Below are 19,701 nucleotides of genomic sequence, written 5' to 3'. Positions count from 1 at the left end.
TTATGTGGGATGTGCTGTATCTTACATGAAAACACTTTCCATTGATTGTAGAGAAGATAACAAAAAGTTTCCAGTGAGAGACCTAAAAAGCTTTCTTTAGTAAATATGCATGAAAGACATAATTAGCATATTAGTCATACACAAATTATGATCAACAGCAGCATTTTTCAAACTCAGGTGACATCCATTAGTACACTGTAAAATCAATTTAGAAAGTTAATACCAGGATTTTTTAATAGGATAGGATACGGTCTGGTAGGGCAGAGTAAGGTAGGGTAAACTGGATCATGCACATTAAGGATAAGTATTGTTTTCTGAAATATTTTTTTTCCAGCGGTGTGTATGTTTGTGTGTCTGTCTGTCTTTGTCTGAGTGTGTGTGCTGGTTCACAGTGTAAAACACATTTCTTATTATGGGTCACGGTCAAAGATCTTTTAGAAACACCATTCTAGACCACATTAGTCAAGCTAGACTAAGTTATGCTATAGTAACAGCCTCAGGATCTCAGTGATTTAATACAACAAAGACTGATCATTTCACACAAATTCTAATAAGGATTCAGGTGACCCCTATGGCCATAGACCTCCTAGTGACTAGAGCATCCAGGTTACTTCAGTCTTCTTGTTTGTAATCATAATATGAGGATGCTACAATCACCATGCAGAAGAGGACCCATTAAGAACTCTCATCCACTCCTCTACATTCAGCCTGACGATGTACACACCAATTCCCTACCCATTATTCACTGGCCAGAGCTGGCCAATGACCATGCCTGTACACAAAGGACCTAACAGATACTTGGGGAGCTTTAGAATTTCTACTGCAACACAAGACTTTTCTGTTTGTTTGTTTTGTTTTTTGGTGCTGGGGATTGAACCCAGAACTTTTGTATATACTATGCAAGCACTGTACCACTGAGCTACAACCCTAAAACATTCTTAAGTTCTGATTTATGTGGTAGCTTCTCTTCATGAATGTTACTTGTGAATATTATTACAAACTAATATTTACCCCATATGACCACATGCTGTTTTAGAAAAATCTTATTAGTTCACTATAAAAGTAATTTTGTTATTTTGTCCTCTGATACGCTGTTCATTAAATTCAATTATTAAAAATTTGAAGAGCACTTATGACTAAAAACAGACATTAAAGGGTATCAGGCCCAAAGTTTGGTCTTGTGAGACTGAGACACTTCTGATATTTGAGCACATTTAAAAAAAAAAAAATTGGTAAAATTCTTAAAAATTACTATTCCACGTCATCATTACTATCACTCATATACATTAATGATGGGTTTTCATGTGATCAATGCACTCATTGATTAGAGTGATTCCATGAAAACCACACAGGACAAAACTTTCAGGACACATAGCCATGTACTCTATATTAAGGGGAGGAAACGTGTATTAGGGAAATTGTTGAGTTCACAGCCCGATGAAGCTTTTGGATGCAACAAGTCTAATTTGCTAGAAATTTCAGAAAATCAAGACTCGGAAATTAGGAAAAGTGGTTGTGATAGAGTGTGTTTTAGTCAGTTTTTTTGTTGCTGTAACCCAAAGACCCAACGACAACATAGAGGGGGAAAAGTTTATTTTGGCTCATGGTTTCAGAGGTTCAGTCCATATATGGCCAACTCCACAGTTCTGGGTCCAAAGTAAGAGAGTACATCATAGTGGAAGGATGTGACAGAGGACAGCAGCTCTACACATGAGAGTCATGACGCAGAGAGAAAGCTTTCCTCATCAGAGACAAAATATAAATCCCAAAGGCACACCCCCCAGGGATCTACTTCCTCCAACCACAACTTACCTGCCTGCAATTACAACTCAGTTAATCCACATTAGTGGATTAATCCACTGATTAGTTTATACCTCTCATAATCTAATCATGTATTCTCTGAAAACTTTTGCATTGTCTCACACATGAACTTTTGGGGGACACCTCATATAGAAACCATAATAAGGGTAGAGTGTTTTTAAAATTCTGGGAGTGTGAAGCAATATTAGTACAGAATGTCTCCTGCACCAATGTGAAGAATTTGGTTGTAGCCAGCAAAGTGGTTCTCATCACCTGGCAATGGTCCCACTCCACACCCACCCACATCCTCTCGATACCGCATTAGATGCCCAAGAATATTAATCTCAACCTAGGGGATACACATACCTGATCTATAGAAGGGAACGCCCTCCTCCTTATATCACCAATGAATCAAGAAGTACTTGAGATTTTACACTAATCTCTTGTACGTTGAGTTGAACTTTTTCCTTGTGTTCAAAAAAACTCTGATCAGATTTAGTTTTGGATTCATAGGAACCAAGAAACAAAGTCTGACCTGAGGCAAATTCCCCAAACTAACTTACCAGCTCTGGTTTTCCTCTTAGAAGAGTCATAAACCTGGGGATAGAGTGAACTCAGTGGAAAATGTGGGCAGCCCCAAAAGGTGATGATTCAGTGGTGCTTAATTCCTAATGCTCAGCCCTACATGGTTTAGGGAGGAGCAGTGTGGGAAAGCAATTAGAAATCTCCGTTCCGAGTTTCGGATGCCAGAACAGCCCAATGTGACTGCCAATTCCTTAGGTCTAATGTCAGCCGTCACCATTTTCCACGAAGGAGGCTCCTGTCCCATCTGCCCTCATCATCCCAGCAGAGAGTGTCCTATCTCATACTGTCCTCAGAGATGTTCCTCTGCATCCAAGAGGACATCCCATGGGCTACTTCAAGCTGGAAGCTAAACCTTACCTTTCTCTTTTCCAGTCCCATGTCCCTGGCTGGCCATAGATGACAGGTAAGCCACCGGGTGAACTCCTGGTCACAAGGATGCAAGGTGAAGGACATTGTGACTGTTGAGGGTACAATCACAGTTGAGTGATTGGCCTGGGAATAAATCTCAACTCCAAAGCCAGTTTTCTTTGAATGAAACATAAGTTCGTGTGACTTTTGGGGGAGTGTTTGCTTTTATCCAAACCCGAGAAAATGGAGTTAAGCATTTGCACTAATCAAGGTATTCAAATAATGCCCTTTGTCATTTCAAGGTGACTTCTCTCATGAACCACAAATCTGTCACGGAAAATTTTTAGGAAAAACCTGATTAAATTGTCTGCTTCCTTTACAACCATTCCCTATAAACTAAAATCTAAATCCTACAAATTATAATTGTTATAGCTACAAATTACAATCTCTATAAGCTTCAAATCAGGGGGAGAACCAAATAAAATTTTCCAATATGGAAGAAGAAGGAAGACTCAGGTAGAGATGCCAGATTAGCAGCATCTTCTAATGCATAAATTGAACTTTGAAAACTACAACCCATGGACCAAATCCAGCCCATGACCCGTATTTGCAACAAAGTATACCTTTGTCTACTTACTTGTATTGTCTGTGCCATGCTACAACAAGGGAGTTCAGGAGTTATAACAAAGACTGTGTAGCCTATGATCTGGCTCTTTAGTAAAAAAGTTGCCAACCTCTGCCCAGTTCTCCCTCCTAACCCACCTGGAGATCTCCTGTTAAGTTTCCACATGAGCCAAAGGCCAGCCATTCTATCTCTCTGCCAGGGAATGTTCACTTGCTGCAGAGATGCACCAAGCCTACTGTGCAGCAAGCCAGATAAGCATGGCTTCAATGCCTCAGGACCACCTTCAACTGGGGAGGGATGGGAGCTGTTGTACATTTCAGCGTCCTTACCTCCTGCTGGGACAATTGAAAGAATGTTCTACCTAGTCTTTTCAAAAGACTCCAGTAGAAGGAAGCCCCAGTTTCCCCCAGTGGTGATCTGCTCGTTGATGTATCCTATGACATATTCCTTCCTTGTCTCATCTCCACTTCTTTATAAATCATGAGGCAGAACCCACAATAGTGATTTTAAGAAAATTTAATAATTGGGCACCATAAACTGAGTATCAAGAATTGTTACCTAGTTAATTCAAAGGTCAAAAGAGGAAATATCACATGGACCAAGGAGTTTAAGGTACATGGGAGCTAGAGGCCTGCACACAAGCTGCCTGCTGCAATGAAGGTGCAGCAGCATGATCCCAGCCCATGAGGGGATCCCTAGGTCACCTAGCCCTCCAAGGGGGTACTTCAGCCTGTCTTATAAGCACATACTATTAGGACCTAAAAGATGGTGAGCTATGCCTGGATAGGGTAAAGCCAATCAAAACTTTCCTGGAAGTACTTATCAGTCCTGATGGGCCAATTGGTCATCTGAGCTGGGGACAGGGGTCTGGGAACCACCTAGTAGTTGAGTTCCTCTGAGGTTTCCCTCAGGACAGCTGGAACTCTTGTTCCAATTGTGTCTGGCAAAAGCAATGCTTAGAGGTCTTGGAACTGAAGTGATCTCAACCTGTTCTCCAACTCTGAGTGGATAAGAAGCCTAGCTGGCTGGGGTGGGACCCGAATGCAAGTACTAGCAGGCTCCTTCTGGTCAGCACAACTTCAGGAAGCAGCTAGCTTCCGCCCTAAGGAGAGAGGTTACAATGAATGCCACTTGGAGCATGGAGAAGAGGCCCATGGTACAGAGACCCAGACCTCTAAGGAGGGGGATCAACAAGCTAGTGAAGGTATCCCTGGGGCCATTGTCAGGAGGCTGGTTCTGAAAAATACTAGGAAAACTAAAGTCTGGACAACACCACTGCCCAGGAAGGAGCAGGATGAGGAAGCAGTCAATCTGGTCAGGCTTCTGAGAACAAACACCATTGACGAGGTGGCTATGAAATTGATTTTTCACAGTTCTGGAGACTGGGAAGTCCAAAATGAAGGCAATGGCAGATTTGGTGTCTGGCGAGGACCCATTTCTGGTTCACAGATGGCACCTTCTCATTCTAATTTCGCATGGTAGAAGGGCATCTCTGGAGCCCCCTTTATAAGACCAATAATCCCATTCATGAAATCTCCACCCCTTGACCTAACCACAGTTCAAAAGCTCCACCCCCTCCTACTTGACCTCAGAGTGGAGACCGCAACATGAATGCAGGGTAGGGGGACATTCAGATGTGGACAGGAACCAAAAGCAAACAGAATAGAGCAGGTCCTTCTCCCTCCCGCTTCTGTGACCTTTCACTCTTCCCTGCTCCCCTCTGACAGAACCTCCAGAAAACTGCTAGCAAAGCAGGATCAAGAGTGCAGAGTCCTGGCTTCAGCATGGCAGAGGAGAGAGAAGGGCAGGTTTGGGGCAACGGACAGGAGCATACCTCCCCAGACACTGAGATTCCTACAACCAAGGTTCTAGCAAACCATTTGCACCCAGAGCTCACTTAGGGTCTGTTTGGGGAACAATCCAATGTAATTCAAACCTGCTTCAGTTCTCTGTTGATAGCAAACCTCAACAATTAGTAGTTATCTTTGGAAACTTTGGGATTGCAAGCAAAAATAAATCATCTCTAATGAAGCAAAAGGCATTATGTCAAAAGCATGTGGAGAAGCTCTCATAACTGAAGGAAATCCTAAAGAACTGGCCATAAACATCTCAAAAAAGGGTCAGAGATTGGAGCAAGTCTGTGGACCTAGATGCACAGCAAGAACCAGAGCACCCTCTTCAGAGGGCAAGCCCAGGCATTTTCAGCTTTGGTCTTACTGGACTCAGATTTCAAATTTCAAAGAGATGGGTATCTGATTGGTTTGGTTTTGTGGTCATTTGCTCAGCTGAAGACCAGAGGAAGGCCGGATATTGTGACTAAGAGTCTGATCAGGGTTGTATTTATTATGGGAAGAGCAGCTCTATATAAAATCAGGACTGTTGCCTAAGAAATGGTCAGTATTACTGGGCAGGGAAGGGCAGTGGATGCCAATCAGCTGTCTTAGGTCAGGTTTTCAAGAAACCAACCCCAAGACAAGGAGTCAAGGGCAGGTTTAATTGAAAGACAGCATCTGTGCAGAGGAGCAGAGTGAAATGGGAAAGAAAGGAGACACAGGACATGTTGATAAGTGGTTGTTAAAACTGTGGACATGTGGGGCTCAAACCCCCTGGGGACGTCCAAGAGACCGTCTTTAATATGTTTCCATTATCCCAACAGAGAGAAAAGAGCTGGGGTACTTATGCACCAGGTCCTGTCCAGCCTTGGATGAGTGAGGGCTACTCCCAGAAGCAAGAACGCCCCAGGATTCCCAACCTGCCCAGTGTGGGGACCAAGCAGCTTCTAGGGCCACAGGAAAACCTCAGGCAGAGAGTCACATGTGCTTGAGTGTGGGCATGAACGAGAACAGCAGGGCACTAGAGTCAGGTGTTGATACAGCAGCAGTGACTGGAACATTTAGAAATGAGAGGGGCAGGGAGTTCCAATGCAGCTTCTTTAGGGAGGAGGAGCTGGGGGAACATCTCACTCCTAAGGCTGCTTCAGGGAATAGGAAGCCTGTCACTCATGCTATTGGGAGGCCTACTCTTAGCCACCAAGTTTACAACACTTTACATAAAAATGAATGGCTTTGTGCTTATTTTCAGGGACTTCAGGAAGAGTAAATACCAGGAAATGCTATTCTACAGCTTTCCAGGGGACAATGGAAACAAGTAGGGCTAGTGTAGAATAGCCACCAAGAAAATAAGCAAGTGGGGCTAATCCCTGGGACCCTAGGGAAAGGGGGAAGAGACCAAGAGCCAAACTATGTCCGAAGTATATATTGCAGTCAGTCTTGCCTTTCACACCATGGACTCTCCTTTCAAGCTCAGGTGATTCTGCCAGCAAATGAGGCTCACCTGGTCCCTCACTTCCTTCCTACTCTGGTCCCATTTATTTCTCCTGTTTGAACAGGCCATGTCAATTCATACCCCAGGGCCTTTGCACTTGTAGTTCTTTCTGCCTTGAATGCTCTTACCTCAGGTCTATATAAGATGTCCCATTTTGTCATTCAGGTCACAATAAGTCACCTCCACACGGTCTTCCCTTAATCGTCTAATCCCAAGTAGACCCCTACTCATTCTAGGATGTAACAATATTTGATTTCCTTCATACTATTGTCTCTATCTGGTTTTCTTACTTAGTTATCTGTCTATTTGTGCATTTTCTTCCTCTCCAACCAGAACGTCAGGACTTTGTGTGCAGGGCCACATCAGATTGTTCTTTGTTGTTTCTCTGGTACCCAGAACCAGGCTAGCATGGAACAGACACCCCATCCATTTTTCTTGATTAATTGATTAAATATAAAAATGACTTTTCATTCCAAAATGATACTCCTTGCCTTTTTAAACAAGAATATTAACTGACATATAATTCACAAAATAAAAATGACTTAATGAGGAAAAGAAAGGGTTGGTGATGGCTATTCATGTTGAATGTAATAGACACACTGGCCCCACTCCCTACCTCCTGGGATCCAGCTAATGGTTTCCATTATTCTTTCTTAAGTTTTTTAATTATAAATATTTCATATGAGATCAAGCACATTCAAGGTGACATGGCCTTAGACAAAGTATTAGTATTATAAACTGTGGAATGGAGTAGATTTTCCATTTATCCTTTAGGGAAAAAAAAAACAGCAAAAACACTTCCTTTCTTGAAATAAAAACCTAAGTGAATTCAGAACAAGATTGTTTAAAGCTTTAAGGAAAGGTGACTCCATTTAGCATTCTGTCATTCATAACAGAAATGATAGAATGTCATTTGTGACTCAATTTTTCTCTCATAATGTGTAGCTATCTTACCAGATTTTTTAAGCCAATGTGATAATCCACTTAAGAACATTCACTTAGTGTCCATAGTGCATTTTGAACCCTCTATGTGAAGGAGTAATATTTTCAACTGGTGTGAATTAAAATTTATTTTTGACCATGAATAGAAAAATATATGTCTATTGTTATATTGCGTACATGTACAAATATGTAACAATGAATTCCTCTGTTCTGTATATAATGCACCAATAAAAAATTCTCTGGAAAAAAAACTGTAAAAAAATTTTAAAAGAACAATAAGTGCCTAGGGCAAATAAAAATTTGTTTAGGCTAAGAGTGTAGCTCAGTGGTAGAGTACATGCTACATACACAAGGCCCTATGTTCACTCCCCAGCCCCAATAATAATAATAATTATTATTATTATTCTTAAAGATCCTGATTTGGTATGATTTTTTAAGAATGTGCCACAGTAAGTACTTGTATGCATGTATGTGTGTATATTCAAAAGTGCACATTCACATGGGAGAGGGACAGGTGACTAACTGAAATCATAAATTAAATGGGAAAATCTCCCCTTAACACTTTCAGGCACATAATATATGCTCCATGAATATTTATAAGACGAATTCACCAACTTCTAAACCAGGAATTTATGCAGTGACATTCAAACTTGCTTTCTAAAACCCCACCTAGGATTGCAATCTCTGGGTGAGAAAATTTTAAGCATATCACACAAAGTACACATGGTGCCTAATGCAGTGGCAGAAGGCATTGAGGCCCCGCCTATATCCACTCAACCTTACTATTACCACATATTTCCATGCCTGACTTCCAAAGGCTGCCACCTGTACTTCTTTGCCTGAGTGCTTTCTTGGCACCCTAAGAGCACACCTCCCACTGATGATGAAAGCTGGTGGATCAATGCCCCAGTTCCCTTGCCCCATGCACAGAGTAACTCTGTGGCACTTACTCTCCTCTGTCTCCTCGAGTTGTTCAATGGGATTCAGTTCTACTGGCCCTCTGTGTGGAACGATTTGGCAAAAACCTCCTACTGCGTGCTTTTTCCTCCGGTCTCCCTCTCCACTCCCCAAATGGCACTTCCTAGGACCACATTCCAAAGAAACTTTTACATTCAAAACTATTTGCTTCAGGATCAGCTTCTGGGGAACTGAAATTAAGACAGGTACTTCCAATTAGCTTATCTCTAACAAAACCCTCATTCACTGGAACATGTGCCTGGGCTTAGAATAGAATGAAATGAGCCTCCATCATCAGTGAGCATCTTTCTACATGAAATCCTGATACTGAGGTTTTAATGAATCTCTAAATGAACCATGATGAAGAGCAAGTCTCTCTCCTGAACGAGGATGGGTTGGTGTCCTTTTAGTGGAGCGTCCCTGTCCTGAGTGTGGCTGACCACCCACATTCCCAAGGCCCAAAGAACTAGACCAGGGGCATGATGCAAGCAAAAAAAAAACATTTTAATGACGGTTCATTGACATGCCAGATGGGTCCACCATGATCTAATTCAAACAGGAACCCTCACTCTTTTATCATTTGTTCTAAAATATCAAAGCTTTTTCCCTACGGTGGCCCCGAGAACATTTTCTCCCATTGAGCCTGGGCATTTTAGGAGCCCTTCTCTCCCGATTTCTTGTTTGCCTTTGTCTTCCCAATCACCGTCTCCACAATCACAGCCGTTTCTTCATATGTCTGAATGCTCTCTGTTGAAATCTTCTCAATGGATTCTACCACTTCCACCTTCTTGAAAGTCAATGCCCTGGGGGGGCTTTTATCCAGCAGGCTGCCGCTCTTACTCCCAGGACCCCCTGGTCTACCTTCATGGGCCCCAGCCCTTTGAGACTGGGGTGTGGATGGTCTCTCGGAACCAGGTATTGTCTCAGGACAGGGTTTCTTGGACTTCTCCTCTTCCTTCTGGTCATCGTCTTTCTCCTCAGGACTCTTCACATCTTTGGAATCTGTCCCACTCTCCTTGTCTGTAGTCCCCTCTTCAGCTGGGTGTTCATCTTCTTTCTCCTGGGGACCCTCCTGTCCATCCTCCAAAGGTGGCGTGGGCTGCTCAGGAGTAGGAGTGGGCTCCCCTTCGATGTCAGGATGAGTAGAGTCTTCTTCGGTGGAAATCACTACTCCACCCTTGGCTGGGATGGAGGGGGAATAGAACTCAGGGTCCATATAATTGGCATCCCCTGTGACCATCACGTGCCGCCCTTTGGTGTTGAGGTCAGCAGGGGGCTCGGGCACAGGCTCTTTGGTGCCCTTCACTTTATCCTTGATCATCTTGCATAGCTTCCCAAAGGCTTTGCTGATCTGTCCTCCATCTGGCACATCCTCTGGGTCCCCTTCTTGTGTTAGGAGACTTGCTTCTCCACACCCTGATTCAAGCTTAAGTTCATCTTCCTCTTTAAGTACCACCTGCACTGGTTTTGTATCTCCCACACGTTTTAATGGTGGGTCTTCCAGAGTTTCATCTGCTTTATCTTGAGCTATAATCTCCTTTCTCCTTGGAATGTTCTTAGGGAGGCCTTTTTGTCTGGGTTTTGCTGCTGTTATATCCTGCAGAGCCCTAGTAAGATCTAAAAAAAAATTAAAAAAAAAAAAACAACAGGAAGTCAAGTATAAAATTGTCAATAAAAGGGAATAAAAATGCATTCATTGAAAAATATACTAACTGAATTAGAGACAAACATCTAATGCTAGGATGGGATTTACTATATATAGGTCAAAAACAATGGAGTTCTATTGTTCCTCATTCCATGTTGAGGTTCTAGCTCTGCCAAGCTTTGTAACTTTGGTAGACAAGTCAACTTGTTCCTTCAGTGATTCCCCAAAGGGAAAGGAAAGTGCTACTTTTTCTGAAGCTCATAGTTCTACCCACTAGGAACCCATTCCACAAAGTCATTCTCTCAACAGAGTTAGAGAGACACAGGAAAACTGCCCAGGACTCTGAGGTGGTCAGATGTCGTCAGGCTTGGAAATGGAATCCATCCACGGCATATCTCCCTCACTCCACATTTATCCCAACAACCTCCTTTCCCCCTCAGCCAAAATAGGAAGTGATGCTATTAGATACAGAAACAATAGGAATTCTGTGTTCTCAAGACCTACCCATTCCTTCACACTGGAATGGAAACATTAGATGCTGAAGAAAACAAAAATCTTACCCTTCGAAATCTCCAAGGCTTTCCAGCTCTGCTTATACAGTGATTTCAGAACTTTTTTTTATCCCCAGCATCTTTTCCAATCCCTCCCACTGGTAATCCCAGGCCTAAGAAGGACATAGCACCAGCATCTAACATGGACTAACCCTCAATGAGGAGAGCTGAGTGAGTAAAGATGGCAGCCATGGGTCCTGAAGCCATAAAGGAGAGCAGGATGCAGGCAGGGATGTGAAAAGACAACTGGTCTAAGAGGAAAGATGCTTATAGGACCAGCTACAGAATTCCAGGGCCCCATGCAGAAGAATAATGCAGAGTCCTTGTTCAAAATTATTACCAATTTCAGGAGAAGGATGGAAAAGCACCAAGCCAAGATGGACTCTTCTGAGTATGGTCCCTGTGCAGGGGTCATGGGCTCATGGAGCTGGCCCTGGGTGTCTATCAGCAGGACTGCTGCACAACCAACCATGTTCTGACTCTGGAACCCCAACTGCAAAAACCCTGAGCTGGTTCCCTGAGCTGCCTGAGAAACATGGATTTAAAGACTGTATAAAATCCAGCAATCCCACTTGCAGGTATTTACCAAAAGATTTGAAATCAGGGTGCAGAAGAGACACCTGCACTCCCGTGTCTATTGCAGCATTATTCCCAATAGCCAAGACTCAGACTTAAACTAAGGGGCCGTCTACAGATGAACGAGTAAAGAAAATGTGGTAAAAATGCACAAGGAATACTATTCAACCTTTACAAAGAGGGAAATTCTGTTGTGTGAGACAACATGAATGGAATTGCAGAACATTATTATGCTAAGCAAAATAAGCCAGGCACAGAACGATAAATACTGTATGGTTGCACTTATATGTGGGATCTAAGACAATTGAACTCACAGAAGCAGAGAGTAGATGGTGGTTCCCAAGGGCTGGTGGTAAGAAGAATAAGGAAATGATAATCAAAGGGTACAAAATTTAAGTTAGACAAGAAGAATATGTTTGAGGGTTTTTTTTTTTTAGTCCTATTGCATGGTCTAGTAAATATAGTTGAAGAATATTGAATATTCCAAAATTGCTGAAAGTAAATTTCAAATGTCCTCACCTCAAAAAAATGTTACATATTCAAGTTGATGAATATGTTGGCCAGCTTGATGTAATTATTCTACCTTGCATTCATAAATCATGACATCATCTTAGATCACATAAAATTTATATAATTATAAATTACCAGCTTATAATAAAAATAAAAGCCCTAAATGTGAAAGTATCAACATTATCACCTTCTCTTCTCTCTCAAAATGTTGTGCTTATTCAAAATGGGAAGATTCAGATATGAGCTGATGCCTCACAGGTGTGTAAAACATTCCAACAAGGCCAAATATGGACCCGGTGTGGTGGCACATGACTGTAATCCCAGCAGCTTGGGAGGTTGAGGCAGGAGGATCACAGGTTCAAAGCCAGCCTCCTCAACTTGGTGAGCCTCTAAGCAATTCAGCAAGACCCTGTCTCTAAATAAAATATAAAAAGGGCTGGGGATGTGGCTCAGTGGTTCAGCACCCCCTGTTTCAATCCCCAGTACCAAAATAAACAAAGACCAAACATTGGAAGGTAGAAGCCATATTTGCCAAACAAGCAGTTCCTGCTGAATTGTTTTGTTTTGTTTTGTTGTTTGTTTGAGATGGGGCTCTCTCTATGGTGCCCTGGTTGGCTTCGAATGCCTGGGTTCAAGAGATCTTCCTGTGTCAGCCTCCTGAGTAGCTGAAATTATAGGTGTGCACCCCCACACTGGCTTCTGCTCAGTTTTGAAGGGAAGAGAGAATGAACAATAAGTGAGCATCTACTCTGCAACCAAACACTGGATTAAACACCTTTGCAAAGATTAAGTTCATTTAATTCATGGAAAAAATGTAATTCAATATCCATTTCTTATTATAGTAAAACTGAATTGTATTTCTTCCCTCAATTAAATGCCTGATGTTCAAGGATGGCATTCCCAAGGTGGGCTATAACCATAGTCAGTTTTTCTCTTTATAAACTTTTTGGTTCAGTTACTTAGCACCCAAGGGAGCATATCAGAAAGGGAGAGAAGAAGACCTCCCTCACATAAAAGCATTTAATTTACAGATAGATAGGACGAGAGCATGAATGTCAAGGTCAGAAGGAAAGCTTAGATTTTTTTACATTTCTGCTGAGACACAAAAAAGCGGAGACCAGGGTTGGAGAGTGTTACCTTTCCCGCCAGATCCAAGGCTAAGAGAGGAGCCATGACTCGGGGTGAACATGGTTATGGGAGTCTCAATGAAGGCGGAGCTCAGCCTGGCAGAAAGAACCAGAAAGAGAGCATGGTGCCACCTTTAATTCATCAAGCAAACCACACAAAGAGGGTAGGGGGAGGGTAAAAGCAATTGCTATAATTTTGAACAAACTGAAAAAAGTTTTCTGTAGATCAAGCTCATGAATTATATATAATTGTAAACTGATAGCCACACAGACATTTATACACTAGGTGAGGACATAAAATCTCATTTCTTTGAGCTCAAGTCATAAATGGTGACACATAGCCATGGAAATATTGTACAGTGATTACTTATCATATAAAATGCCACTTCTCTGTTGCATTGGAGTTTTTGTGTTGTTATTCTTTTTGTAATTGAAGAGTGGCCAATCCAGGCTTAAGTATTTAGGGCAAACATGGTATAACTTATTTTTTAAATTTTTTTTAAAAATAATACATGTCACATATAAACAGAAGGAAAAATGTTAAAAGCAACTGAGATAAAATGTAAACAACTGATGAATCTGGGTAAAGTATATTTAGGAATTATTCTTGTAACACTTCTATCAGTTTGAAACTGTATCAAAATTCAGAGTTATAAATAAATTAGCCAAAGCCGTACCCAGTTAACTTTTGGTCATGCCCTGCTCCCTCAAAAAGAAAATGTTCACAAGAGTATTTAAATGCAGTTCAAGACTTATTTTCATAAATATGCTCATAAAGCATTCACTGTGACATAATAAGGAATGCTACAAGGCATGTTGACTATAATAACTAGAGAGGAAATAAAATCTTACTTTTCCTGCTAAGCAGGAAAGAAATCAGCTAAGATAGACCACCCAGAGTGGAGGGAAGTACTGCCCACTGTGGGGCACCTGGGGCAAGGGAAGACTTATCTTTTAATTCAATCTACACCCAGGAAATAAGGAGGATCAAATTGAAAAATCATAATTCAATGCTTATCCTGTTCTATGAAGGAAACCAATGGGTGTGGGTATCAACATGGTGAAAGATGCAGGTGCTAGGGGGTGGGGCAGGGGAGAAAAAAAACACAGGGTTTCCCAGCAGTCTTAAAGTAAGTGGGGTTCAAGTCACAGTTCTGTTATAAAGGAAACCAGAAGGCACATTGACACCCACATTACTGACCTGCCCAGATGGTAATGACCATGACAATTGCAGCAATACCTCTGAGCACCCATCAAGTACCATACAGTGTGATAGGGACCTCACTTGCAGCATCTCGTCCCATAGTCCTGATCATCCCACCTGCTAAACTGCTTATGTGCCCAGAACCCTGTGGGCACAAAGCATCCTTTTCTGGTTACCCTACTTACAATTTCAAGCATCACTTCATCATCACTCCCCTTCTCTCTTCCAAAACTTCCTCCATACACTTGTCACAGGTGACATCCCTGTTACAAATTCGCTCCTCTTCTGTCTCCTCCACTAGAATCTAGCTTTTTGTGTTTCATTTCCTGCCACATCCTCACTGTCTAGACCTGTGCCTGGCACATAATAGGTCCTCAAAAAGGACTGATATAATGTGTAAGTGACCAGGATGGGGAGACCAGTACGCAGAGGCATGCCCACACCTGTTGCCTTCGATCTCAATGATCCGATGATACCGATCCAGCTCATTCCTCAGAGTTTGCTGGGCCACGGCCAGCTGCCGGCAGTCATAGGAAGACCTCTCCAGTGTCCGCTCAGCCTCTTCGATCTCCTTCCTCAGGCTTTCGATCTGCTCGTTGTAAAGCTGAATCTCATCATCATAACACTCGTGGGCGTTTTTAATAGCTTGTTCCAGGGTCGTTGTCTGTGGGCAAAGACACACTGCCAGGAAATCCATCCCACCCTCTCCCCAAGATGTGGACTTCACCAGGAGAACCTGATCTCTGTCTACAAAGCTCCATTTGCTTCATTTGTTTCTCTGTAAATTGGAGACTAGCAATGACTCATTTGGAACCTCTTCAAACAAAGAAGAATTTAAAAACTGAGCTCCTATCTCCTAGCATGAACTTCAGCCCCCTGCAGGATTAGCCCACAAGGGGACCCATCCCCGTGGCAGGGTGAAGATGACAAACCCAGAAAATAAAAAGAAACCTGCTGCCCACAGAGTGATCTGCGTCAGATAAAGTATGCTCTCCATACCTTAATGACTTAGCATAAACTTGGTAGCCAAAACTGAAGTAGAAAGAGTACATATGAAATAGATAAGATGCTACTTTTACTGAAACAATTATGAGGGAAAAATTTTCCTTGTTCTTATTCAGCTAAGAGAATGCTTTAATTTTCTCCTGAGTTTTAATCAGTAGTGTTTTATTAATGTTTTACTGGCTAAAATGTGTGTGAGTGTGTGTGTGTGTGTGTGTGTGTGTGTGTTCATGCACATGTATGCTTGTGTATATATAAAATGATATTAGATGCCTAGATGCATGGGGCCCTGGGGTCATTACCCAGCACTGCAAAAAAAGAAAAAACAACAATGTTAAGGAAGACAATTTTTATGTTAATGCAAGGTAAAAATCAAGGTAGAAAAAGAGAAAGAGGGAGTTTTATTTTCCTTTTAAGAGCTTCTCACAATACTAAAGACTCAAAAAAGCACTTGTTTACGAGTTTAATAATACCTGTAGTCATGACCCTTTTACAGTCTCATTCTATGTAGGAAAGAATTTGACATGTACAGCCCTCAAAATCAAAATGAAACAAAAACACTACTTCTGCCTAGAGCAGTGTCCTTCAAACTGCAATGTACACTAGAGCCATACAAGGATGGTAAGATTCTGACTCAATAGTTCTGAGAAGGAAGGGGCCAGAGACTGCCTTTCTAACCAGCTCCCACAGGATATGGATATGCTGGTTCATGGGCCACACTTGGAGTCATGGTAGGTGGGAAGGGTAGAGAGGTATCTGCATCCAACTTCATGTATATTCACTACAGTGTATTTCTTGCATCCAGACCTAAATGAACATGCTGGAAACCCTGGAAGATTATCATTTCTATTACAACCCAATTTTTCATTTTATATAGATCTAGTCTTTGGATAAAGAAGTCCCTAAGTAATTACATATGGAAACCTAGCTTATAAAGGTGTTCAGGAATATTATCTGTTGCTTCCAGCAGATGGGAAGGAGTGAGGCTGGGAGGGAAAGTTGCATGTACTAAACACTTTGGGAAGATGTCTGTCCAACCTGTGTCATCCCATCCATCCATCCACAAGGAGGGTCCAATAACAATGCAACCCTATCCTCCCATCCAGAGCTTGGAACCGGGGTTGGGTTCAACTTAGGGTGGCCCAACATGTGTTTTATCTCCTGGGAATTTGGAAAGGAACCTTAGGGGTAGTGGCAAGGTTCTAGGCACATGGTGGCATGTTCTAGATTCACTGGGACACATAAACTGGGGTCTAAGCCTGCCATTTTAGAATGATGATCTTTCATAATGTGCATGAAGCTGAGAAAGGCAATTCTCCAGAAAGACATAATAAAGCCAAAGGGCAAAGGTAAACAGATGAGGGAGCCTGTGGCAAGTGAAGGAACAGGAGGGGAAGGAGACAAATAGCAGCTGCCCCACATCCTGGTTCCTGGTTCCTGCTGCACACCTGCTCTCAATTAACATACCTTGCTCCTTTGGGAAAAGAAAAAGAAAAACCTTGCCAGTGGAGAAACGTGGCAGACACCACCTTAAGCAACCAATGAAAGTTAAACATTGTCAGTGTGAAGATAAATGAACATGATGAGACACACTGACACAATGTCACTTCCTAGGGATACTTGCCAAAAAAATAAAGAATGTCAGTTTAAATCTGTGAAAACAACCGGAAAACCCAGATGGAGGGCTGTTCCCCAAAATAGTTGGCCTGGACTCTTCAAAAGCATCAAGTTCAGAAAGACTAAGGAACTGTCCCAGACTTCGGGAGCATAAAGACACACAACACCTGAAGAGGAGTAGGGTCTTACACCAGAACAAAGCATTAGTGGGGTGACTGATGACATTCTGGCACAGCCTATTAATAATAGCACAGTATCATCCTGGCCTTCGTCATTTCCTGTGACTCTAAGATTCTAGCACTTGGGTAAACTATACAAAGAGTTATGTGGGAAACCACAATGCTATTTTTGCAACTTTTAGAAGTCTTAAAAAATTTCAAGGGGCTGTGATTGTGGCTCAGTGGTGGAGTGCTTGCCTAGCACACATGAGGCACTGGGTTCCATCCTCAGCACCACATAAAAATGAAATAAAGTTTATAAAAATATTTTCAAAATTAAAAAGTGTTCTGCCTATTTAGACCAATAACTGGGTTTATTTCTTAAAAAAAAAAAAAAAAACCTCAATTCAGTAATCACCTATAATGTCAAATATATGTGGGTAAGCCACATATTCTTACCCACATCACAGTACTCACACACCCCAAGACATAAAGGGGCTGAAGAGACCCCTCTGAGGCCTGAATCTCAGAGTGGCTTCAGAATTATATGAGGGGATGTGTGGGGCCATAGATGACATAAGAGGGGTCAAGTGTCAGGGAGGGAACTTTCTCTCAGTTTCTTTTGTGTTTAAAATGTTCCATAACAAAGAAAATATTAGGTATAAAGAGATTCCCCCTTTGGGTGTGGCTTCCCAGCCCAGAACACGAATCCATGGTCTGTGCTGACAAATTCCAACCTGGGTCAAATCACCAAGCTCCCAACAACCTTGTCTAGAGGGGGCTGTTTTAGTTCCAGGCTCCAGATGAGGACACTAAGACACACAGGTGAAGTCACTTGCCCATAAAAACCACAAGAGGATTCAAACCCACCTGTTCAGGATCTTAGAAACTTCCTGAAACCATGGTCCATCCCTGCCCCAGACTCCTCCCAGCTGCAGGTGAGTAGAGTACAGGCATGTGCACATACATGCGCGCGCGCACACACACACACACACATTTATGTGAAAACACACTCTAGGGCTCTGGAAAATTCTACATTGCCCTATTCTCACCAAAGATACAGGGCACTTGGTGTGATCTACACACACACACACCCTCATTGAGTATTTTTACTTCATACACTTTTGAACTGTACATAAGGTTATCAAAATGGGGAAACAGAGGATAAGAAAGTCATCTACAGTCTTTCTACCCTAGAGGACAAGCATGAACTTTTTGCAGATCTCATGATTTGATGGTTTGTTGTTTGTGGTAGTGGCAAGTGGGTGGTAGGCCTTTTTGTTTATGAATACAGTTGTATGTGTGCTTGCTTGTTGTTTGTTGGAAGAAAGAGGTGCATTAAAGGCTGGATGTTCTTGGGTAGAGTGGGAGGATCTCATGCTCCAGGAAGGAGGCTTCATGCTACTCCTGTAAGGCACCTTCTAATCTTCAACAGGCCCCTGAGGCTCCGTGTGTTTCTGCCTGTTCAGTGAACCCATGACTGGGTTTATAAAACTGGACTTCTGGGCACACCACTGAGGTTTTTACAGCTCAGTAATTTAAACCAGTCATCAAAAGGAAGAATATACAGAAAAACAGTAAGAGTCCCATTCACTTAGAGCTGGTTTTGCCTCTGATGAAGGCCAAGAGGACTCAGTGGATGTGGACCACGTGACAACCTGAACTTTATTTTGAGCCAGGACACTGCTATGTTTCTGCTTGGACCATTAGATCCTCTGGTTTATATCCATCTAACCATTGAGCTGTGAGCAGCACAGGGCAGCAGCACACACAGGAGACTGAGCGTGAGCCCCATGTAGGGCAGGGAGCTCCTGCCTCTTAGGATTCTAGGTACCTTTGGGTACAAGTCTTTGTAAAAAAAAAAAAAAGAAGAAGAAGAAGACAAGAAAAGAAAAAGAAAAAGAAAGAAAGAAAATAAAAATCAGTATCCTTCACCCTTCACAAATTACATAGTCTTACCAAGAATAACCACTAGATGGTACTAACTGACCTTAATGAAAAATGAGTCCTGGGAGGTTCCCATTTTGCAATTAATGTGATTTTTTTCACTTCCCTGTCACAGAAATTCAGTCAATGCAATTTAGGAAGTCAGAAGTGCCTGTCCCTTCTCCACCTGTAAGAAATTTCATATCCAGGGATCTTATTTCATCTATGTTCAGCTTACTTGAAGGAAGGTCCCTAGCTCCAGTATCAGGCTCTGTTCCTTCCATTCTGGGGCCCTGGGTCTCTCAAACTGGAGCCTGTGGAATCACCTGGGCATTACTGGGCTCCACCCGAGTTACTGATTCAGTAGGTTTGGGATGCACCTATGAATGTGCATTTCTGACAAGTTCCCAGATGATGCTGATAATGCTGGACCCGGGACCTCGCCCCGAGGACCCCGGACATGGAAGATTCTGGAATCATCATGGGCCTTCACCAGAGGTAGAACCAGCTGCCACAGCCCTGCCAGAAGCTCTACTTCCCCAGACATCCAATTCTCCCTTGAAGCTCTCAGTTTAGCTATTCCATTTGGAAGCCAGAAAATCTTTAACTAGCAAAAATCTAGCCAATAACATTTTAAATGAGGCCATAGAGGGCACAAGTCTGGCACCCAGGTGCATCAGATATAAAACACTCTGACTCTATCCAGGACTTGCCCCCATACCTGTGGTTCTGAGTGTGGTTCCTGGACTAGCAGCAGCATCTGGAAACTTGGAAATGCATACTCTCAGGCTCCAACCCAGATCT

General features: G+C 42.4%; 1 protein-coding gene across 4 annotated transcripts in view; it reads right to left on the bottom strand.

The window, feature by feature from the left end:
- Positions 1–9,064: 9,064 nt before the first annotated feature.
- Positions 9,065–19,701, bottom strand: part of Bfsp1 (beaded filament structural protein 1) — a 62,388-nt gene continuing 51,751 nt past the window's right edge. For all 4 annotated transcript variants that reach the window (XM_040275298.2, XM_078051366.1, XM_005320610.5 and 1 more), the window contains 3 exons: positions 14,638–14,858; positions 13,001–13,086; positions 9,065–10,198 (listed from right to left, as the gene is read on the bottom strand). In XM_040275298.2, the coding sequence (XP_040131232.2) occupies positions 9,234–10,198; positions 13,001–13,086; positions 14,638–14,858 (1,272 nt within the window). In that variant the 3' untranslated portion in view covers positions 9,065–9,233. The remainder of the gene's footprint in view (positions 10,199–13,000; positions 13,087–14,637; positions 14,859–19,701) is intronic.

This window comes from Ictidomys tridecemlineatus, chromosome 5 (genome assembly GCF_052094955.1).
Source record: "Ictidomys tridecemlineatus isolate mIctTri1 chromosome 5, mIctTri1.hap1, whole genome shotgun sequence".
Classification (NCBI taxonomy): Eukaryota; Metazoa; Chordata; class Mammalia; order Rodentia; family Sciuridae; genus Ictidomys; species Ictidomys tridecemlineatus.
This window is presented reverse-complemented; position numbering and strand designations above follow the sequence as displayed.